This window comes from Rissa tridactyla, chromosome 2, assembly GCF_028500815.1.
Source record: "Rissa tridactyla isolate bRisTri1 chromosome 2, bRisTri1.patW.cur.20221130, whole genome shotgun sequence".
NCBI classification, from domain to species: domain Eukaryota; kingdom Metazoa; phylum Chordata; class Aves; order Charadriiformes; family Laridae; genus Rissa; species Rissa tridactyla.
In genome coordinates this window covers 81,760,195-81,784,690 of record NC_071467.1, presented here as the reverse complement: position 1 = coordinate 81,784,690, position 24,496 = coordinate 81,760,195, and the positions used below count along the sequence as shown (strand labels likewise).

At 42.6% G+C, this 24,496-nt stretch overlaps 1 protein-coding gene across 2 annotated transcripts in view; it reads left to right on the top strand.

Annotated features, from left to right (window-relative positions):
• Nucleotides 1-24,496, top strand: part of MYO10 (myosin X) — a 170,977-nt gene that overhangs the window by 61,987 nt on the left and 84,494 nt on the right. For both annotated transcript variants that reach the window (XM_054190799.1, XM_054190800.1), the window contains exon 3: nt 13,258-13,416. In XM_054190799.1, coding sequence (XP_054046774.1) covers nt 13,258-13,416 — 159 coding nt within the window. The remainder of the gene's footprint in view (nt 1-13,257; nt 13,417-24,496) is intronic.

The following is a 24,496-nucleotide window of genomic DNA, read 5'->3' as shown; positions in this document are numbered from 1 at the left end:
TTTGCGCTTTTTGAAAATAATAACGTTTATACTGATTTTTTGATCATGAAACCTCCTTCAACAGTTAACCTATGAGAATATATTATTAAAACCCCCCAACTTTCTGCTTGCTGCGTAGAAATTCAGATTTATTCCAGCTTCTTACTCCCTCCCCCACTGTTCACCTGTCATCTAAAATTTCTACCAGGTCACCTGAGCGAGGGTAGCAGCAGAGGGACGCCCTGCCCACCTGGGACCGGTGGATGCTGCCTGTGGTTGTCTGCTGGCGGGGAGGCAGGGTCCCTTGCTCCTTCCCTCCGCGCACACGGAGTCCTTTGTCACGGTCCTGCTAGCAGGGCATGCAGGAGCAGCACCCCTTGGGAGGGATTATTGCAGAATTTTTATTTCAGAGGATTTGCGGACCTGGGCAGGCATCCCTGCAGCAAATCACACACAGGCAGCTTCCTCTCCAGCACGTGGAAGCTGGGATGTCTCTTTTTCTTTTGTTATTATTACTTTATTTATTTCTAGACTGAAGCTGAAAATTTGGTTTGCAGCCAGCTCCCCATCTTCTGTGAGAAATAGGAGTGTGAGGCACGCCGAGGCACACAGGACGTGCTGGGAAGAGCAGCATAGCCCTACCTGACCACAGGCAGCACTGCAGACTGGGGTGTTGAGGTTCAGTGTCCCAGTCTCTGGGAAGACTGGCTCACTGGGGTGCAGCGCTGAAGCTGAGCTGCTTCTCCTCAGCTGTGGCAAAGCCAGCGAATCCTTCCAGCAGGGTGCTGCATGAAGCCTTCTTGCGTCTCGACCTCCTTGTCCCCTTTTGGCATTGCTGTGGGCTGTAGTGAGCTTTACTGTTGGGCCCGGGTAGGTTGGCAGCAAAGCCGAGTGAATGATCAGTCCCCTCCTAGACCCAGGCTAGTTCCACACACGGACTCTCCCATGTCTCCGGACTGCACGTACCAGGGTCCTGGTTCACATGCTTTCATCGGAGGAAACCCTACTCACACTATGTGGAGCCAGCTGAGATTTAGGTCCAGCCTATACTATGAAATATGGCTAAAGCAACCTCTGTGCCTGGACTGTGGTCTTCTTGCCAATGCATATACAGGTTTCAGGTGCCGCACAAATGGCACTGGCTAATTCTGAGTGTGAATAAATTACCTGCACCAATTTTATTTTATTTTATTTTTCTTATCCATCAGTACTTCCATGTTAGCAAAAAATTTTTGTTGATATTTGGGGTGCATTCTCAGGCAGGGCAAACTGCTGTTGTGGGACCCAGCGCTAACTTGGGTAGGTGGAGAGGCGGCCTTGGAGACCTGCTGAGGGCTAGTCTGTTGCTGCCTCCCCTACAATGACCTCTGCGTGTCAGAACCGGACATGTAGGTAAGGAGGGGTCACCCCTTCCCACTGTCATCTAAGGGCATCTTCCAGTTACCTTCAGTCTGAGCTGGAAAAGAATCTGTTTAACTGAATTAATGGCTGTAGTGATGGAGGGAGTGGCCTTGCGGTATTCTCCTCGGTTAGCTCTTTCCTGAAAGGCTGCTGAATTGTCTTGAGATTATCACGCATGATAAAAGTTAACTTTGAAATATCATAGCCTTGTAAACATGGCTACCATAGAAACTGTACTGTATGCTTAAGTTTGGGGAAAATGCCCGATATTTCATGTTCGCTTACCTATAATTGTGTTTTGAACTTTCTCTGTTGTGAGTTATGTATCATCATGTACATACTTGTTCTCTTAGATGGACGTCCTTAGGAGCTTACGGTATTCAGGCCTTGAGTTCCTCCCCTTTCTACCTCCCACCCCCCTGTGTAAGTTACCATTATACACCTACAGTTTTGGGGGAGGGGGAACTGAATAGACAGCTACCTTGTTAAAGTGACTGCTTCAATGAAGAAGCTTTGAGCTGTGAATAAAATGTGCCCTTGGCTGACTTGGTAGCAGTATGGCTGCGTCAAAGCCTCATAACGCAGGCAACCTGCAGGAAAAAAACAGGTAGTAAACACAGGTAGAAAAGCCTCTCTGATCCTATTAAAAAAAAAAAAAAAAAAGCATGAACGAGGGACTGATGTTCAAGCCAGGGTGTTTGCATGGCGTTGGGATCGCTTGTAACCCAGTTCCCATTTTCTGGATTAGAGCAACAGTAAGTAGTGGCAGAGGCGTGGGTAGGAGCGTGGTGTGCAGGTTGCCAGTCAAGGGAGGGGTTTGGCTTGACTTCACGAGGCAATTAGTGATAGTGTAGAAATGCTGTTTTGTAATATTACAGAAGAAGAAAAAAAAAAAAAAAGATTCAAAGTTAGTTTATAAAAAAAGCATAAAGGGACTCTGGTTTTTGTTGTCTGTTAAAATGAGTGGCTCACACTTCAATTCAGATTTATACTTTTAGGATTTCTCATACTCAAATTTTTGTAACATAAAAGCAAGGAAAACTAAAACTAATTTTTATTTTTTTTAAGCAGGCAAAGACACCTATCTAAATTTCACCAGAGTTGCATCAAAATGATCTTGGAAAGTAGTCACTTGAAGATAATTTCAGAGTTCTGCTAGTTCACTGTCATGTTAGCCTCTTGCTTCTTCTGATCTTCTTGCCTGTTCTGCTTCTCCGGAAACCTGTCAATACAGAAAGATGTAAAATGTGTTTTTAAAATTAAGATAAGAATGCCCTACTGAAGCAGACACACTGCCGTTCTGGGGAAAAAAAAAAAGTTGTTTAATTAAAAACGTGATTTGAGTTCAATTGAATATTGTTGCTGTGAGGTGTGCAGTATTTACACTAGGAGAAACCAAGCCAAGATTTGGAGAAACTAAAATAAAATGGAAACACTTAATTTATGAGAGTTTTATAGTTAAATGTTGTCAGGAGATCTGAAAGCTGAGATGACGTGTATATGAACTTCCTCTGTGCAGGTGCAAGTTGTCACGTCTTTTAATTCACAAATGGCTTTAGAAACGTTCAATGTATGGGGCGTTTTTGCCTTCAGCACTGGATTGTGAGTGATGCCTGCCAGTATCGTTTTCTTGCTTTATAGTGAGCAAGCTGTAAAACTTGCAGCCTCCAGCTGTGGGCGGCGGGAGCTGAAGGGCTGCCCACTACCTGGTGTGAGGAGTGAGGGAAACCAGAGCCCAAGGCTGTCTCAGCCTGCTGAAGGGCTGGAGCACCTCTCCATGAGGACAGGCCAAGGGAGTTGGGGCTGTTCAGCCTGGAGAAGACAAGGCGCTGGGGAGACCTTATAGCAGCCTGCCAGTACCTAAAGGGGGCCTACAGGAGAGATGGGGAGGGACTCTTTATCACAGAGTGTAATGATAGGACGAGGCGTATTGGTTTTAAACTGAAAGAGGGGAGATTTAGATGAGATATTAGGAAGAAATTCTTTACTGTGAGGGTGGCGAGGCACTGGAACAGGTTGCCCAGGGAAGCTGTGGATGCCCCATCCCTGGAAGTGTTCAAGGACAGGTTGGATGGGGCTTTGAGCAGCCTGGTCTAGTGGGAGGTGTCCCAGCCCATGGCAGGGGGGTTGGAACTAGATGGTCTTTAAGGTCCCTTCTAGACTAAGCCGTTCTGTGATTCTGTGAAGTTTGACAGCAATACGATCCATTTTGGTGTAAAAAATCCTTTCTGGCTCTGTTTTCTTTTTCTTTCCTCCCAGCTGCCTCTGCTGAGGGGTCTGTAGTCCCCCTTCACAGGGTGAGGGGACCAGCAGGACCCGGGGCACTGCAAGGACCTCTCAGCCTTCATAGCTGGTGCTGTGGCAGAGCCTCCTTGGCTGGCCTGGGTGGTGATAATTACCACAAACTTTCACAACAAAAGCTTCCCGCCAACCAGCTGTGCCTGGTGGCAGTTTCCCCCCTGGGCAGCCCCCTGGTTGCCCTCCGGGCTGGTGGCCGGGGGGACTGCGATGGTCCCTGCAGGGTCTGGGCACCATCTGCACCCACCAGCTGTGGTGGCTGCCTGGGCAGGGTCGGTTCAGAGGCAGTGTTGCACTGAGAGGAAGATAGAGGTGGGGGGGAGTCCAAAAGGCTCACGATGGCATTGCACCAGGTTTTGTTTGATATTCCGGAGGGCCTTGTCAGAGTGTCTCCTTCTCCGGCCAGCCGTCGTCTGGGGCAGGGCTTGCTTTGCATGGATGGCCCCTCGGAGCTCCAGCTCCTACATAAGTGTTGCCTCTCCTTTCATTACTGTGATGCTGCACGCAGGCTGCTCCTATTCTAGCCTCAGAGGCGGTCCAGGCAGCTGCCTGCGGGGTTTTCATGGTTTTTTCTTTTTTTTTTTTTTTTCCTTCATTTTTAGAAAAAAAGACCTATTGAGATTAATTGCTTTGTGCCTCAAAAAAAAAAAAAAAAAGCTGGTGTAATTTGGAGGCTGCTTGTTGAACAGAGTTGTTCCAGTTCTTGATAGTGGGGCGTTTTATTCAAATTTGGTCTTGTTCTTTCAGTTGCAAATAGTCATTGTTTATCTCATATGAATCATTGAATAAATATGAATTTGAAATTGAGAGTTTCACTTGCGCTCTAACTGATGTTGACAGTCAAGCTAATGCTTTCAGTGCCTGGCATTGTCCATAGATGCACTTTATTTTGTGTGGAAAATGAGGGATAGAGGGTGAGGGGGGTTTTGTGGGTTTTTTAGTGTTTTGGGCTTCCTTCTGACAAGAAGAAACCATTGATTTTCACCCCCTTGTCCATGGAGCCAGTTAAGGCAATACACATTGAAACCAAAAGAAGTATTGTCATTACATCTGTTTACTGGGTGCTGTTGGCAGGAACATGGACTTGGGGAGTGCCTTTGGTGGGGTGTCCCAAGCGAGATGGAGGATTGAACCCATGGTGATTGTTGGTCCAGACCTTCCTTGGGTACCTGCTGGGATCTGCTCTCTGCCTCGTATCACAGTGCCCTGCAGGTCAGAGGCCTCTTCCATGGCTTGCTGGTTTCCAGTTGAGACGCTGCTGTTGACCAGCTAAGGCCCATCTTGTGGTACCTCTGCTGCGTCCTGCCCTTGGACTACTTTATTTGGTCCGACGCTCTGGGAAAGCCTGGGCAGCGGCAATCCCTCCACTTCTTGTTTCAAGAAAGAGAAAGGAGCACTTTCCCATGGTGAAGCAAGTGCTGGTGACGTGCCAGGAATGTTTCATATTTTCTGCAGTGCCGTGGTCACAGTTTTTGTAGGTGGGCTTCTTAAAAATCAGGCTTTGTGGTGTCTTCAGGTGCTGTATAAATAGGTTATATAAGGTTGCTTGCAAAGCAAGTTAAATAAATTATGCACTCTTTTTTTCTTGTAAGGATTAGCATAGACTGCCTAGGGCCTTACTGTAGTATAATCTGGGTAAAATTCATGTGTTTAATTTGAATTAAATTTCATTATTGTCTGTGTACGCAAGCCCAATTGAAGGGTCATAAGCGCTGAACCTGTAATTGGAAGCTTGTTTGTACTTGACAATAGAGCTTGTCTAAGAACGGAAAAAGGTTAGTGTGTGGAATAAACTGCCTTGAAATACCTCTTGTGGAATAGGCGTTAGGTGGGAAGTCTGGATCAGACAGGCTTATTGACAGCGGTCAACACATAGGGAAACAACCAAGAGGTGTGATTTAGTGGGTTTGCTGAGCTCTGCGGCGGTGATGACCAGGATTGCCATCCTGGCAGTGTGCTTTCCCATGCTGCAGAGCTTGGGAGCAGAGAGGGATATTCTGCATGGGTGCGAAAACCCAAAAGTTGTAGTAGGAAAGCCGTTCAGGAGAGAGGCTGCAAGCCATCGCTGGCGGTGTCACTGCTGGAGGTGGGGGAAGGTGCTGGGACAGGCTTTCAGCAGTTGAACCTGGGAGCAGTTCCTGACCCAGATATCCCAGGCCCCAGCAAGGCTGAGAGGTGTTATGACAGGGGGACTGAGGAGAAGGGTTTGGAAGAGGTTTGATTGATAGGAAGAGGAACGAAGAATGAAAATGGCTGGAACCAAAGTGAGCAGGGGGTAAGAACAAAATAGAGGATTATACACAATGTATGGGTTGTGTAGGTACAGTAATGTGCAAAGTGGACACTTAGACGTTTTCCATTAGAGGTCAAGATTAACATGTAACTGGGAAGGGAGGCTGGGGAGTGGGGTGATTCCCAGGGTAAGTGGGGAGGAATTTTACAAAATGGGTGGTGAATAAGCTGGTTCTCAGTTGATGTGTGTATGGCATATTTGCTTGAAGGCTAGTGTTAGTCACAGTAGTAAAGACACCAGTTTAGTTGGTAATATTTTTTTTCTTGGCATCAATAAACACTTTACATAAAAGTATTTAATTTTCCTCCATAGTTTAACAGATAAGAAACTTCATTGTGGTTTTTTTTTTTTTGTTGCTTTGAAGAAGATTATACTGCATCAAAGCAAGCCTTGGACTTGAGTACATCTTGTTGCCTGAAAGATTGTTGGGACAACGGAATGGATGTCTAAGGTCAGCTGTTACAGAGAAATAGTAAATTACTGGACAAAATCATTACCTGGGTCACACTCTTGTCATGATTAACTGTAGAATTTAAAATGTCAGTAGTTAATCTGCTTTACATTTGGTCTTAAATTGCTTTTGATTTATAAGAGAGCCTCCTTGTCCTGTATTTTAAGTATCTACTTAGACAGTAGATCTCTCCAGGAAAAAAGAGTAAACGACAAGATTTTTATTTTTGTTTTTAATCTGTGGGTCCTTGGGCTTGCCATGATTTATTTTTCTCCCTGGAACGCTGCATTCCACAACTTGTAATGTGAGCCCAAGGCCTCTTTTTTCTGTTTGGACTCATGTATAAAGACATTTTGTAAAATTTATTGCATTCTTTTAACATCTAAACACGAGACAAACACAAATGATGATCCTCAGTTCAGACCAACAGCAGAGAATTAAAAAAAAATTGATACTTTTAAGTGGATGTTTCGCTGTAGTCTTGTGTATTTTGCTGGGCTATGCCCATATCTCTGCTGCAGGGTCAGTGACCGTAAGCAAAAAGATGCCTTAGAAAACTGAAGACCCTGATGTCTTGAACGTATGAGCCAAGTCCTCTGGAGTTGCAGTTGAGTCGTGTGGATTTTCGTGGGCATCACCATAGCAGTTGGGATTAACCTTGTGGAAGAACTCGTGTAGAGCAGCCTGTGGGGCAACCAGAGGAAGGCTCATGGCTTCAGGTTTTGGGTCACAATTAGTTTTGGTTTCTGATGTCTGTGGGGTGGCCAGATGCCGTAGTAGTTGGTTTGCTAATATCATAGGCATTATTGAAAAAAGTTTGGTTGGTTGGTTGTATCTTTTACTGTTTGTAAACCCATCTCCCAGATGACATCTGCGCAATACCTCTTTGCGTTCTCCTTTCCTGTCTTACTGAGTTTTATGTTTAAATTACCATATTTTACATTATGCCTCTGGTTATATGGATTTGAGCAACTTAATTTAAATCGAGTGTGCAAGAAGACTTTGATATTTCTGTTTTACACGTACAAATATCAGTATTACATTCTGTAATATCCTGCAGTTTCTAGAGTACACCTAGGGTGCGTAAAAAGTTTTTTTTACCTAGAAAAGGGCAGTGGAGGGAGGTTGGTTTCTCCTTTTCTGTTACCCATACCAAAAAACCCCCCTCTTTATTTAATGCAATGCCAGCAGCGACAGGGATGTGCTGAGATGGGTAACTGTTCCCCAGCACAGCAGCGGGCAGTACTTGGCATTGACCAGATGCCACCATGTCTGGCGTGTGTTATCAGTGGTGAAGCTGGTGGCTCGTGACCAGCCGAAACTGTTGCTGCCTGCATGGTGGGTGATGGCCATGAGGGATGGTCCAGGCGTGAAGCTGTGGGCAGGTGTCCCATCCCGGTCCAGAGGCAGCAGCGGTGGGGAGCCAGCGCCTGTCACCACCCTTTGCTCTAATCCAAATCTCAGTCTTTGAATTAAAGAAAGAGACCCCGCCTGCACCTCTTGGAAGCTGCGCTTGGGAGGGAACCCAGGAAGGCTCAGGTCTCTGTACAGAAGGGGCTGTTTTAAAATGCTCACAATATGTAAACTTTTCAGTAGATGATCTTGCACATACAGATTCAGTAATGATCTAGTTTGGCTTCCAAGATGCAGAAAAACCTATTTCTGCCCTTAAATAAAAATTACGTGGAAATCCTGCTTAAAATGATGAAGATTCAGCCATCGGTCAAATACTGAATTGTTGATTAGGAAACTTTTAGAGGGCCTTCTGCCTTCCTCCCGTCCAATATTGATCATCAGCATCAGACCAAAAAAACCAGCTAATTGTGAAAAACACCCTGAGAGATTTGGTTGTGTTCTCTCAGCGCAGACTGGAAAGCCAAACTCTGATTTGTAGCTTTTGCAAGAAATGGGGATTGCGTGCGGCTTTTTGATGTGCTTTACCTAAGCGCTTAATTCAGCATTCTCCTAAACTCACTTGACTCAGCTGTTCTGAAATCCCTTGATACCATTTAATGACCTTATTCAAGCAGGGATTTTTGTCACTTGGCATCATGTCACAAAATGATGCACTGAGAGAGAAAGCATGTGTGCGCCTGTCATTGGGGGCCCACTCTGACCTTCTTTCCCGGTGTTAATAAATGGTATTACAAATTAAATCTTTTGTTAAAATATAATTTCCATTAGATCTTGAGCTTAGGGGTAATTTGTCAGTGCAGAAAATTAATTAGACATTGTTTTGTGATATTCCCCTGAAATGGAATACTTGAAAGGCTTCTTATTTTTTTCTCATGCCAGATTAATTGTGCAGGATAAAAATGTCATTTTCAACATAAAGAAGTGGGGAATATTAAGGTCTTCATGCTAGTGGTTTTCATGCTCTTTTAAAAGCATCAGTGAAATTAATTTAATTGCAGTCATATGCCTCAAACTCCTGATTTGTTGGTCGGTTGTTTTCTTTACTTGCTCGCTGGTAGTTTTAAAAGAGTATATTCATGTAAAATACTAGTAATTCCAAATTGCATGGAGCACAAGAAATGCTTTTCTGAACAAAATATAAAGATACGCTTATCTAACAAATGCTTGCGCATCCTGGCGTACAATATTGCACTGGTCATGCAGCAGTATTTATGAATAGGTATGGTATTTATGAATAGGGAAAACTATATCTTTATGTGCTAAAGCCATAATCTTCATTGTATGTCTTTGCTTTAGGATGTGGTTTAGGAGTCATTGGCTTTCCAGACAGAGTCCTGTATGAAATTATTTATGTTGCTCCACTGTTTCTTAACAAATCCCTTCACGGAACATCAACCGCCAAACCCCCATTTACCTAGTGCTCATCTGGAGTCCCAGGTGTGATGCTGTACATTCTCCAGCTTCCTACAATGCATTAGAGAGCATCCGACTGGCATCTTCTGCAAAGAGAAGGTGCTTGCTTCCTACAGCAACATTTGTGGATCCGGATGGTGTTTCAGAGGGTGACGTGGGAGTCTGTCCCTTCTTTGCAATGCAGTCGTGACCACGTCCTGGAGATGTTGGTGTGCTGCTGAGGACTTCCCTCTAACTTCTTTTTCCTTGGTCCCGTCCTTGTCCAAGGCTAACGTTCTCATTGTGAGACGATGAATTCATTTTCTCTGACTTTTCCTTTTTTTTTTGTCATCCGGGTAGTACTTTTGGGAAGCATGAGTGTAGTTATCACTCTCAGTGTCTAGGGCTTGATGTTGTGTCCTATAGCAGATCTGGCAAATGCTGCGGGTATCACGATGGTTGAGCAGGCAGACCTTGACACTGCTCTGGGTATGTCCTTATCACAGCAAGGCTGGTGAATTTTGCCCAGTTCTGGAGAGAAGAGAATTGAGTTAATAATCCTGTTGATTTCTGAACAGACATGAATCAGCACATGGGGTCATGTCATCAAAGGTTTGAAACAGGCTGTCACAACCAGACGAATATGGTTTGTTTTCACACTTTCTGCATGTCACCCTATTTTTAATATTCATTCAAATTTTCCTGTCCTCACTCACCTGTCTCTTCAATCTTTCCTTTTTTACTAGAGAAAGAAATCTACTCAGTAGTGTGTGATTACTTTTTTTTAGTCTTTTTTTTTTTTTTTTTCTTCTTCAAGACAGACAAAGCAGCGTTCCTCCAGCCCTTGAGCGTGGGTTCTCCTTTCAGCAAGCTGTAAATATCTGGGTGTCTGATAGTTCCCTCCTACGTTATTTTCGAACTTCAGAGTACCTCTTGCAGCTCTTTACCCAGGGAACTTGGTAGCATCGGTCCCCTGGCTTTTCAGGTTGGTTCCTCATCTGGGTCCCTTTTTGGCGTGTTCATCACGACACTATTAATCCATGGTAGGGACAGACAAGCGGTTTTGGAGTATTGTTCTCCTTTCCCAGCGAAATGCTCTTTACTGTTGTTTAGCTAGGTTCACCGTTTTGTCTTTATATTTCTTGAGCTTGTTCTTTTTGTTGTTGCTTTTTGCATTGCTCCTTCCTATCTCAACCTCTAATTTTCACTTCCATAATAACTCTGAGAGTTCTTATTTTGTGTGTTGTCTCTTTAGGGTTTAATTTATAGTTTTCCATGTATTCAGCATGTTTGTTATCTTGGACCATTTATATCTTGAGAGGAAAGAAATTTTTTGCTGAATTCTCATTTAGGCTTGTCTTAAATCATATTCCAAGTTTCCGGGATGTTTTACTTGACCTTCCAGAAATGCTGGCCAGATCCTTGAGGATGGACGCTCCTGAGAGCTGCCAACAGGCTCCTCTTGAAGTTCAGGAGCCAACTCATTCATCTTCCTCTTCTGGATGCTGACCCTGCAGAATGGCTCTTGGTTCCTATTTCCTGAGGATTTCATCTGCTGTGATATTTCATAACGTGACCTTCTAATTAGTAACGATAAAGTTCAAGGTAGCTGTTTCACATCCTTATCCCAATAAAGGCATTGAGTCAAGATGGAATAAAACAAAAGCAGGCCTTTCAGGGCTTGAGCAGCAGGACTTCTAAAAGCCCGTTTTAAGGAAATTTGGTCTGCGCATGTGATCCTGCTGCCCTATCTGATGACTTTGATCTTGTTAGATGATTTTGACCAAGTTTCATAGTGGGTTTAGGAAATCTGAAGGATGTGTGGCTCTGGTAAAAATTAAAAGTAAGGGAAAAAGTGACTCCCCAGCCTTGGGGAAGAGACTCTGCTTCGTTCTGGTCTGGGTGGCAGGCATTATCACCAGTCGCTGTGTTTTCTGTCTGGTTGACACACAGGCATATCTCCGAGTCCGCTCACAGAGCTGTTTCCTCACCCAAACAAGGAGGCAAGGCATGGAAAAGCTGGAAGTGTGAGAACAACCAGCCTGAAGTGGAGAAAATAGTGGGTTTGAGTGGGAAGGGTGAATCTGCAAAGACCATCTTCGATAGTCCTGCCACTCACGAGTCAATAGTCACATTGCTTCTCTCGGTGCATTTTTATTAACTCCTTATGTTAATAAACGTGCTTAGTGATGTATAGAGTGCCCTGCCTGCCCTACTAACCTGTGCATCACATACTGAAGAACAGACATCACAAATACAAAAATTCTTCTCCTAGAAATGATGTTTTGTTTCCTTTCTGTGTTCACATGAGACACGCTCACAGGATATGTGGTGTCCCCTTTTGGTTTCCTAATTCCCTTGAGTCTGTTTTTCTGTTTTAATTCCATGCTGATACATGGTTTCTGTTAAGTTACTTACTTTTCTAGGATTTGCTCTCCTTAAATCCCTTTTATTTCCAAGTCTTCCAGCATACAGTATTCTTTGTTAGGCAGTATGAACTTTGGCCTTTTTTTGTCATGGTTCTTCCAACTAGGGACTGCAGTTTATTACTCTTGAAACGTAACTACCTCTAATTCCAGCTCGTACTTTGTCTGGTTAGTCTTGGGACCGCTAACACTATTTTCATCCCCAAAGTTTTGCTGTCAATTGATGCTGTTCACGTTCGTTCTTTCTGTCGGATATCTGGACCGCTTGGATCATGTACAAGTGGCTCCTTTCTCTATCCTGGCCAGCACCTCTCTGCCCTGTACAAATGCTTGACCTGTCATCTTGATGGTTGTTTACCACAAAAATACAGCTCAGATCTCAGCGTCTTTCTTTTTCCTGCAGTTAGGGATTGTGCTTTGGATGATCTGAATCTGTGAGAACTTTCTGGTGGTTTGCTTGTGTGTCCCGTTGACATCTGTGCTCGCCAGCGCTTGGGCTGCCGGTTATTCAGCTTCTTCTGTCGGCTTTATAAATATTATTTCAAAGGATTTTGGAAGGGTTGTGTTTTGTTTTTTAATATTCCACATCATTAAAGTATCTACATTAACCCCGCACTTGAATTTCTTACACTGAAAGGGTGACGTTAGCAGGGACTGGTATTGCCTGAGTAGCGTTGGCTACAGGATGCAGATTTACGTCTATGAGGATGAATTGACAAGATGTAAATTAAAAGGAAATGGGAAGCTGAATTCATAAGCTTATTGCTTTATCATCTTTAGTGATGTCATTAGTATTCATAGAAGTTTACTTAACTAGATTGGGGATGTGTCCATCTTTTGAGCATATTTGTGATATTTTTACAGAAGATATGTAGAAGTGTTTTCCGATCGAGTATTGAAACGGTGGTTTTTTAGAGCTTTTACTGTCTGTTTGGAACAGGCTTCAGAAATTCGTCCTGAAAGTGCATTAATTAGAAATCGATTCGGCCTTTCATTTTCCAATATCTGCAGCACACTGAATTTAGCGTGCTACTTGCATTGGGAATAACGACCTAACCCGATAGCGGTCCTGACCGGAGAATTGAATGGAAACATTTAAGTGGATTTCAGATCAAACATATAAACACTTGCAGCCTGTTAGAGCAATAATTTTCATTTACTGTTTTGCACTGTAAAACGTTTCCTCCCAGAGTAATTTGAGTATAAGTGGGGTTTACTGTAAGGGGTGAGGTTTTGTTTGGCTGATTTTGGTTTTTTTGGTAATGATTATTATTGCTTGGTTTATTTTTCTCTTGATAAAGTCCAACAATAGTCCAGCGTGAAACAAGATTACATTTGCCCTTAAAAAGGAAAAAACCTTATAGTCCTCAGTGCATTGTCAGTATGTGCCAGTTTCATATGACCCCTGTGTACGTATTTGGGGCTTCTAATTATTGTCAGAGAAGCTTTAGAAGAAGGTATGGCTGGCAGACTGTTATATTTTACAAGTTTGCACACTGATAAACTGGATAGGGAATACGGGTATGAAAGCCCCGTTCTCAGATAGGAGTTTTTGAACGTATGTTCTGATGGTTATATTTTCTTTGTTTCCCCTCTTTCAGGTATTCACTTATAAACAGAGCACAATCACGCACCAAAAAGTAACGCCCATGCATCAAACGAGCGCAGAGAGTGTGGAAGACATGGCAGCACTCATAGATCTCCACGAAGGCTCCATTATGCACAACTTATTCCAGCGCTATCAGCAAGATAAAATCTATGTAAGTTTCTTCTAAAATTAAGAAAAATATCCAGAGGGAATGTTTAAGTGCTGTGTGGGTTTTGCTGTTCTGTGGTATCTCCCTTCCTAACGTTCTCCAGTTCTTTGTGCATCCACATAGAGCTGAAGCTTGCATCGTCTAGTGACTTCTCGCCAACAACGACGGAAGGAGAAGGTAGCTCAGGGCTGGCCAGGCAATCCCTTGGAAACCTTGAAAGTGGCATGCTCCGTAGGCTTTTACGCTTCCAGTGACAGGGTTGCGTAAAGGGCTCTCGTTTCTCTCTTCTCCGTTAGACTCTCTGCCCCAACGATGTGGGCTGTGTGTGTCACCAGAGAGGATGTGGTGGGATTTAAGCTGTGACACTCATCTGAGATCCCATCAGGCCAAGATCCAATTCTGATTGGCGTCCACTTTTCTACTGTAGTAGAAAGGGGATGGTATTATGATCGTCAAGCTGAGGACCTGTGTCTTTAAATACAGATAGTCAGAGTCGGGGTGTATGAGAACAGGCAGCTGTTTAGCAGTTTCAAAAACAAGAAGGAATGAGTCTGCAGAGAATTCTTTTTCTCAGCTCTGTAACAAAGGGTTTTTGTGGTTAGCTTTACCTGCTTTTTAAATATTTTCATTTATCTTGAACCGACTAGATATGAGTCTTTCCTAAATCTGGAACTACACTAAATGTAAGAAAGATATATGGAATATTAGTGGCTGTTACAGATTGTGAAATCTTATTTTTCAGTGGTTCAGTTGTTGGTGGGTTGTTTTTTTAAAAAATAAGTAATTAGAGACATAAATATTTTTTGTTTGCATCCCCTGTCTAGACCCTCAATTTGGCCATGTACATGCTTTATTCTAAGCATCATCTATTAGGTTTGGCTTCTTTATTTTTAAACACGAACATATCTTAACATAGAAATAAACTTTCCCTGTATTTAGAAATTTCTTTATGATAAGCAAAAGGGCAAAGCAAAAACCGAAAGCAAAAAAGGGCACAAGGAAATTATGTGCCCTTGTATATTACCTTCAAAGGGACTAGTATGGAGAATGCTAAACGTTGAGGTCGTTCTCTTTACAAAAGTCTTTATGTTTTTTCTCAAAACAAATGAACCATTTTCCCTTTCAGAAAAATCCGTAAACAAAAAATGAATGGCATATATGAACAATCTTGCACGTGCAGGGGGAAAAAAAAAAAACTACTTGGTAAGAGTTTAGTTTTCTACCAGTGTTGTTAGCTTAGAATACAATACTCAACGTGAGTCAAAATAAAAAAAACATTTGTTTTCTGAGCAGTTATGCGTACACGGATGTGGGGTGCGGATGTCAGCCTTTCTCCCTTTTAAAAAGCACGTGTGTAAAAGGCGGTGATTTTTTTGAAGAGGCAAAGAATAGCCTTGTTCTGAAGAGACATGTCCTAGCTTATTTCTTTGCTTGTCAAGGCTAGTTTAGGGTATTTTGCTACTTGGTGCTCAGTGCGGTGTACGTTTCTAGACAAACAGGTTTGTGTGCTGTTAATAATGACAGATCTTCAGTTGCTGCTGAATACTCGTTGTCCCTTCAGTTTTGCTGATTTTACTGCTCACCCTTTTTGGCTCCAGCTCATCCAAAAAATGATTGAAAAGGTGACTGGAAAAAAGGTGTGTTTTGAAATGCATATGAGAGCTTCTCTGTTGTCCTATGTATGTAACCAGGACCTCATGTAAAAAGCATCATCTTTTCTCTCTCTCCTCATTGGTACCCCACTCCTGTTGTGCCAGTAGTAATGTTTTAGTAGGATAGGGCTCCAGGAACAGAAACCCCAAGAAAAGATGATTAAATAGCTTGAATAATTTTATGAAAACTTGATAGATACATGAGCACGTGTTGTAGGAGGAGGTATTGTCAGTGCAAAATGAACCGTGTCTTTTCAAGCCAGAATCTCTTAACTGTGTTGAACAGTTCAATGATATTTTAATGTTTGATGTTTAAAAAAAAAAAAAAAAAAAAAAAAAAAAAAAAAAAAAAAAAGGACTGAAAGGTGCATTACGTTTAGCTTTGTTGAAGGCATACTTGCAGCTGAAGAAATTAGATTCCTGGTCATTCTGCTTTGGGACTAGACCAGTTCTTGTGCAGGACAGTAGAAACCATTGGAATTCATGCCAGCAGCAATCAAAACTTTCCAGATTGTACATTTGCCTTCTCCCTTCCCTCCAAAAACTCCTCTCCCTTTGGCCAGGAATTGCTTCATGGGTGTAGTGGACATACTGTCTCTTGTATCCACCTCTGCACCTTGGCTGGATCTGTCCCCTGTGCGTTAGGGATAAATCGGGAAGGCGTGTGCCCCTCTCCAGTCCGAGTTTAGGCGCTGATCATCCCATTAAAAGACTCCTTGCCGTCCTTGAATGTAAACCACCGTATAATTGCCACGTCCTGGCTTTTTAGCTTATAGGTCCCTCTTCGCTTCAGCTCCGTGCACCTCCTTGTCCACATCAGGGGTGGGGGGAAAAGATAGGCAAAGGTTTATGCTGGCATTTTTTGACTTACGTGCTTGTAGTATTACGAGCATATTGGTGTGGTTCTTGAGTTTGGCAGCTTTTTGTTAGCTTTCTCAGTGGCAATGAGACCTGGAAGCACCTTTGTCCCTTAATGAGGAATGCGCTTAATTAGGATGTAAGTTTTGAGGCTCGTTTCTTCAAACACACAAAAAAATTATATGAAGTGCAATATACTAAATTGTAAAGTATATATAATCTCAAAAATTCAAAAGAAACAATTAAAAGGAAAATTAAACAGTTGCTTTCTCAAGAAGACAATTATTTATGCAAATCTTCCACTGTTAACTTGTGTGTTTGTCTGTGTTTGAGGAGCTCTTTCTCCACCAATGAGCATTTAAGTAAATACCTTCAGATGTTTGAGTTCAGTTTAATCTTCCTTTACTTAATAACGTCTTTGTCTCACATAATCATACCCGTGTTCCCAAACTCTTCACTACTTCCTAATTAATGCTATAAAGATATTTGCTATGGATGCCAAGTTTTGTCAAACATGCCAGTGACCTTCTTTGCCGCTGCCAACAACTGCAGCTACAGAGGGTCAGCAGGGGATTTTCTATGTTTCTTGCTGTTTCTTGAGGAGGGAGAAATATTGATTTAGCACACAGACTGTGTTCGTAGCCTGAATGATGCTTGGCTCTGTACTTAATGAGTGGAGGCTCTAAGCTGAGTCTGTGCTGTTAGTGAGAAGGTGAATGACGAAAGTTGTTCGTGTCTATGTGCAACCATCTTTTTGTATCAGTGTCAAGTCTGTTGACATCTGCTTGTGATGCTTTTTGTCTGAATTTCCATAAAAGCATATTTTTGGCCTGCGAGAAGCATGGGATGTACAAGCCCTTTCTCGATGACTTAAAGCAGGCTCTTGTCTGGTATTTTTTCGTGTTTCTTGATTAATACTGCTTTTATCTAAAAGTTTGCTTCTGGCCTATCGCTGCTTTTGTTGTCCAGGAAAAGGAGCAGAGTTAGGATGGCAGTGATCCTATGGTGCAGGGGGTTTCATTGCTACTTCCTCTCCCATTTTACTCCATCAGGAACAACTTGATATGGGAGGTCCAGCTTCTGGACATGGGCATACAAGGTTTAATGCCCATCCTTGAACGCTCAGATTAGCTTCAGTGCTAGGCTGGTATGTGGCAAAATACAGAAAGATAAACACTGGTGCTAAAAGCAGAAGGTGCCCACGTTTGAAAACGGAGCCTTTTGTGAAGGCGAATGAGGGATTTCATGGCCTCTGAAGCAAGGGCAGCTCGGGGCACGCGATGCGGAGAGGGGAAGTGCTGCGGCGGCCGTTCTTGTCGCCGTTCAAAGGCCAGTTGTTCCCAAAGCTGTTGATTCTGGTTTACTTTTAGTTAAGTACACATTGCGGAGGAGACTGGCCTAGCCTTGGAGAGGACGCCGTCAACCGCACCGCGTGGACTGTGCTGCAAGACGCACAAATGACAGTGTTTGGGCTGGGGCTGGGATGAGCCGCGGTTGTCTTGTCTCTGGGGCCAGCGGTTAGCTCCTGATGGCAGGCGAGCGAATTTCAGAAGAGCAGACCGGAGAATTACAGAGCAGCTTTTGCTGAGGCGAGGGCCGGGCTGGAAATAACTGCAGTACACATTGCGCGGGTCAGTATGGAGGCTTTCAGTGTCAGATCCACCCTTGTTTGCCTGAGTTCGAGCAATAAACAAGTTTCAAAGCATGTCTGATTAGTTCTTTCCTTTTGAATTAAGCTCTGAAGTGCCAGGCAGGCACGTTCCCCTTTGAAGCGGTGATGATTTGACGCGTGCCCATGTTGTTTAGGTGGAGAAGGTGTACCCGTGCCCCGAGAGGCATTCTGCCTGGGGTGGAGCGCTTGTCCGCCCTCCCTTGATGGGGAGAAAGGCCACCAGGTTGTCCAGCAGTTGGGTGTGGTGGCCAGGAAGGGTGAGAGAGAACATAACCTATTTTTGCTCGCTTTCAAATTAGGACTGCAGCTTGCCCGCCGATAATTAAAACCATCTGTTAGGCTTGTCCGCGTATGTATAAAAAACTTCTGTACCAGCCACGTAGACATGTAGTGCTGTACCAGCCACATCCACATCAGAGGGAGGATGATGGCAATTAGGAGCTCAGCTTTCGTGGCTGGCTTCCTTTCTGTCTTCAGCTGAAGCAACAAACAAGGAATAACTTGGATGAGAAAGCAGCTTTTCTCTGATTTTTAAGAAAGGCGTTAAACTGGAAAACTTGTCTCTTCCCTGACAAGGTTGCTCGTAGAGCTCCTCGCCACTTCGTCACACTGAATGCTCAGTTATCTGTTCTTAAAAGGTATATTCAGTTACTTATGCATCAATTTTTAATTCTATTTGCATTTGTTTACTTTAGTAGCGTGTTCAGTTGTAGTTTGTTAAACTTGCAGTAATTAGACAATTTATCTCCCTTGAAGTCATGGGGGTTCCCTGAGGCAACTAGTTGATGTTTGTGCAATAGTAATCGATAATCGCTGTCGGGGTTTTTTCAAATTCTGTTTGCAGGCACAGACACTTTAGTATCTAGGTCAGTTGGTCTCGGTGACTTGTTTGTCTAGGATCTTGCACATTTGGTTTTTTCTGAGTACAGTAAAACTCATTTCAGATCCGGTGCAGTTGCTCTGTGCCATGTTACGTTGGTCAGCAGGAAGTGGATGTTGCTGCGTGTTATAGTGAGAGAATAGCAGGGCACACTAAAGTCACGGTTACCTAATACCCACAGACAGACCATAATTCATACACTTTGAAAGCACTCCTGGTCAGATGTCCTCTACCACGGACACAAGCTGCAGATGGAGGCAGAGAGACGAAGGAAGATCAGTAGAAGACAATAGCCCCAAAGTGTTTACTTACAAAAACTGTCATGACTGATTTCTTAAGCAGAAAAACTTGGATGCACTCCCTGCAGAAACTGAACCTAAAAAGAATGTGTATCGAGGACACCATTCTTGGGCAGCCTTGGTCTTTGGCCTGTCGTGCTCCGTGGTATAAATAAGTGTGGGCCATGGACTTTAAGAAAAAAAAACCCAAACAATGGTACATGCAAATTCTGTTGTTAATTAGTACCATGAAATATATATAAATATCATACATGTACGTTTAGACCAAGTCCTTCGTTATTACACTAGCTCCTAGAACTACATTTATCCTGGTCTTGTCCGCAACCCAGCTGTGGTTGCACAGTTCTTTCTTCTCCACAAGCATCCAATGCTCTAGAGCAGTCCCAAGGAACCGGTTTGCAGGATCTGCTCTATGGTCAGTGAGGAAACCGCTGTTTATTTAATTGCTCTGCTTTTACAGTAAAGAAATTTTAAAAATGTGCTGATGAATCACAGTGTTTTTCATGCCTTCCTGTGCTGTTGGGGAAATGGGGAAAATTCTCTCCACCAGCTCCCTCGGTGGAGGTGCAGAGAGCAGAGAACAGTGTTGCTAAGAGTGCATGACAAATGTCTATACATAGCTACTTACCTCCATAATTAGCATGTTATGCTTACACGCATCAGATAATGTTTTCAACATGTAGTTCAAAGTGAGTTCCTGTCTCCAAGCATTAATTACAGCTTCCATTTCACATCTGTTACTAGAGAGCGGCAGACAAAGATCTATATAAACACAGCAGGCTCTTAATTGGAAATCTAGTGGAATTTATTTCTGGTGATTGCTGTTTCTAAAGGATGGTCAGTTATATAGATCAGCAATTGTCTGCCAAAGGCCAATTATCATTGGTTTTTGTTTGTTTTTCTTTTTTTAATACGTGTTAGAGGATGAACGTAGCTGTAATGATATGAGAAGTAAACAAACGCCATCAGTTGGTTAACCAACTTTGCTTCTGAATTCCTCCAGACTGCAGAACTTGTGGGACTGCTGATAATAACAGCAATAAAGAACATTTGCCTGAACTTTTTCCTCACAACTGGAAATACTGGGGATTTTAAAGGTGCATATTTTCAGATCCTAGTAAATATTTTGGCCTGAGGTGGTGTGATCAACATGATATCGTTAAAAAGTTAGCTGCCCAGAAAGGTCTGTGTAATTGGGTATATTGTCATGTATGCAACAGCTACACAAACACATAGATTTATATTATGGTTTGCAGCACATTAGGTACTTGTTGGTAACCTGCTGTGTGTATATGCTGCAGTAGGGATTTTACCCTCTATCATCAGTGAGATGTTCCAGTGAGACACATGGGGAGGCAGAGGAGGTCAAAGTTTCAGTAAAATACCAAAAAGCTTGCTCTTTCTGTCTGCTTAGTACCAGTATTTTTCTTTTCGTTTGGTTGGTTGGTAGGAGAATAAATAATATGTGCAGGGTCAGTGCCTGTTGACTTCCATGATTTTTGAACGATACTTAAGCCCTACTTAATGATACCTTCGTATTGAAAACTGCAAAGTAGGAGTCTGTCATCTTGTGCAGGTTTTGTCATTGGTGATGGTATATATTGCTACAAATGCCTTCTCAGATTTGAAGGCTTGTTTCGTGTTGTTTTCTCCATACCTTTATTAAATGCCACTGCTGACTCCATAAGCTGAGAACAGAAAATAAATCAACGTGCAGAATCAAAAGGAAAATTTTTCAGTCGTTTGCATAAGTGCCAACAGCAGCTTTGCGCCTTTCAGCCAGAGCTTTTGCAGTTGGCGCAGAATGCTCCTGCGTGCGCCTTTGCCTGGCTTGCAGGTGAGCTTTGCCTTCTTTCTGTAAACTCTGTTCCTCCCAGTCCCACAAAGGCGTTGAAAGGAGGGCAGGAATTTGGACTCTGAAATGTAAGCCACTTGTCTGTCACCAGCACATGTTTTCTTTACCTGAGTTAGGCTTTGACTGTAAAGCGAGCTGCACAAAATTTACTGCTTGGGCTACACTGTCCAACTGCCTTATGCACATATTCCAGTAGTTTAACACCAGAAAGGCCACAGACAGCCCATTTAAGTTGAGAATTAATTAAATTATTTTGTAGCTATTGTCTACCTGCATAAACGGACTATTGATTCATATCTAGGCTGTTATTTTTATTTGAAAAGATGTAGTCCAGTTCTTAAAAGCAGTTTCAGCTATTTCCTTTTGATGTCTGTCAGTCTTTCCTTTTAAAAGCGAATGGAATCCAAAAGTTCCATTTAGCAGATTTTTAACTTCTAATACTATTTGCCATCTCAGTGCTAATTTCTAGACCCAGGGCTATTTGGCAGCAGTTCGGTGCCATCCAACAAACTACCTGGCATAGACTTACATTTCAGTTATTCTGGCTTTTGATTTCTGTTTTCATGCTCTGTTAAAGCGTAATTCCTGTTCTTCCTGCTCTCCTCCTAAAAAAGCCCTTTCTATAGAAGTCTTAAAACATTAAAGGACCATGGAAGTTATGAAGATCTGGATATCAGTATGTAAAATACTTGTAGGCAGAATGAAACATATCTCCAAAGATTTGTATTAATATATATATATTTCTCCAGCGTCTCTAGAACACCAGCATTTTTGTTTTCTCTGAAAAGCCCCTTCATCTTCCCAAGATGAAACTATAGGAAGGAAGATGACCTTTTTTTTTTTTTTTTTTTCCTTCTCTTGCTGGAGGGTGAATTAGACCTTCAGACAGCTCTGAAAGACTCATTTGAGCATTGTGCAACAACAAAGCAGGGAGAAGAACTAGTGTGTGGCCACAGGCCATTTGAAATGAAGTGATGAGCCATGGGGTCTCCGCTCTTTGTGGGGCCTTTTCCGATTTGAGCTAGAGATCCCGTGGTTAGAGTTAAGCTGCGCACTTGTGCACACAGATTGCTACAGTCTGATGCGCCAACCTACATTCACATGCTGGATTGCAGACCAATGGAAATGACAAAAATCAATCTGATCAATCCGATCGATGGTGGTTTTTTGTTCAGGAGGTCACCTCCTCTCTCCACTTGGCAACAGTGAAGAGAGTTGCTCTTCTATAACTGTTTACATAAACAGTCTATGCACAAATGATCATTATCCTGACATCCGATATGTAGGACTGATACATGGTAGAGATTGTATTGTATTAGTCAGCAAAAAAAAGGCAATAAAAACAAGGAGAGTCGGTCCCTTTTATACAGGAGAAAAACTGCCAGAAACCTGTGAAGTTCTGAAATAAGGAAAGATGTCTATCTGACATCAATATTATTTTCTGTTGTTTTGGCTTTTACCTTTGGCTGTAACAATGCTCTTCTATCAGCTTTTCTGTATATTGGCTTCATATTTCCCAACTGGATTTTTTTGTGCAGATTCTGGATAACACTCATAGAGTTTCCAAGAGTATCTTCATCCACATGGAACAGCCTGTTCAGTAGGAGAAAATTAATTGGAAAATAAGATAAGATTAATCTATAAATGTATCTCTCAGCCTGTGGCAAGCTCTTAGTTTTGTGCAAGTTCTTCACTATGTCTGAGCTTCTGTGGAGTTAAGCTGAAAGATGTGACTGCCTGTGTGCACTGTTTTGGGTTTTCATATTGGCAGCTAAGGTGACCAAAACCCCAGTTTTTAACCCTTAAGAAGCAGACGGATCTAGGCAGCTTCAGTTAGTTGCCTAGAGCAAAGACACTATGAATGTGCAAGGTTGAAGCTGTAGGGAGTGGAAGGATTTGCTTAGTTTGGAAGTTAAGGTATACCAAAGTACCACTTTTTTCATGAAGAGGTAGCCTTTGCCCTTGTAGGGGCTTGGGAAGAGGATGGTGTTGCTTAATACTCTTAAGACTCACAGAATCATCTAGATCGGAAGGGATCTTTAAGATCACTGAGTCCATCCATTAATCTTGTACCAAGGGAAGCTTAAAGTCACATAAATTGGATTGAAGGGTCAACATAACAGACAAGGATGCATCTGATGGGGTATGCTGTTGCCCAGCAGTTGCCTCTGATTATCTGAAATCATGTACTTTAAAAAATCCAAAATTATTCCAAATTCTTCTTGTGAACTGTGCCAGCGAAAACAAGCATAAAGCCTGACTTTGAAAATGCTGTGGTCTGTTATGCCTTGGATTTGATCTGCGCTCAGGACAGGAAGGGAAAAGGTTACCAGGGAGGCAGTTGGTAGAAGAGACTTCTGCAGCTCACATTGTGGGCTGAAGCACATGGGAAGGTGCAGCTAAGCAGTATGACCGTGCCTGAGAAGACACTTTTCAGAAACAATGACAAGGAGAACATTTAGCAGGTAGGTCTTGGATGTAGGTAGCTGCCTGTTGGCACTTGATCTTCTTCGTGACGTTCTCTGTCATGTTCTGGTTCCCTTCGAAAGGTCCTCTCCTATGGATGCTAACTCTTGCACTTGTAGTGTGGCCTGTGTGTTTGCAAACACCTTGTTTTGCAATCAGTTCTACAACTGACCTTGAGAAGAGAAAAGGACAATTTAGGGGTCATAATGTTGTGCACATTGACAACAAAAATGGAGATAAAGAAAAGCAAAGCTGATGTAAATTTGGGCTGTTGGAAACCCACCATGAGTCACCAAATATGGTGAGGGCTGCAGAAGCCCAAGCACGTAAGGATGATTATAGAGTATGACATTTCCATCGTAGAAATGGCTTGATTGGTTGAAAACATATAAACTTATAGTTTAGTACTTCACTTTGATTATGGTTTTTAAGAAAGGAGCTTGGCTTCGGACATTTTATAATTTAGAGAGGCAACTGGATTCCGTCCCACTGAAATTAGCATGGGACTATTTGAAAGATGGGGTATACTTACCACAGAGAGGATAACCCAGGGTTCCTACCAAGAACAAGGGCATTAATTATCATCCTGTTTATGGCATACCCTTGCCCATTCTGTTGCCTCCCCTGAAAAGCGCACCAAAATACAGCCCAGCCATCTTTCTCCTTTTTATGCTGATGTGTATGTGGTTGCTGACCTAGTTATATGTGCCTCAGAATAAATTCAGTCATGATGACCATCAATCCCTTTACCTGAGAGAACTGGGAATGACGGAGGCTGTATCTGCAGCGTGGGGCAAACTCTTCTGTTTCCAGATTTTGCATCCTGACACCTTGAAATTTGGTGTTGAAAAGATAACGAAGTTTGATGGCAAGTTTGTGGTCTGTCAAACGTTGTCTGCCTCTGCACGTTCTGGTATTGTAATTCAGTAATGTTACTCTAGCCGTGATGGTTTAAAGGTATGAGAGATGTGTAAGTTGTGTGGAACAGTGATAAAAATCTTTTCTCATACATTGTCTGAAAGTGACATATAAGTAGCTGTCTAGTCAGCACTGCAGTTTTATTTGAAGCTTCCCATATATTAAGGGTAAGCCCAGAAAATAATACTTGTTGAATAAACTGTCAGGTTGTTAGTAATGCCCTTTTTTTAAAAAAAAATACCCTTACTTTTCAGACAGAGAATCACTTCCTTAAGTGACTCTAGAGGTTGCTCAAAAACAACCCAGAAACATAAATGTTGAGGTATCTGTAAACATGCTTTTGTTTCTGTAATGAGATTATTTTTTTTTTCTCTTGTCCCAAAGCAGAAAGTCTTGAAAGTGCTCTAAAGAGAGTGGGATAAAGTGCTATTTCTCAATGTTAATGTATATATCTGTAACAAAACATCTTAATTTGAAGAATAT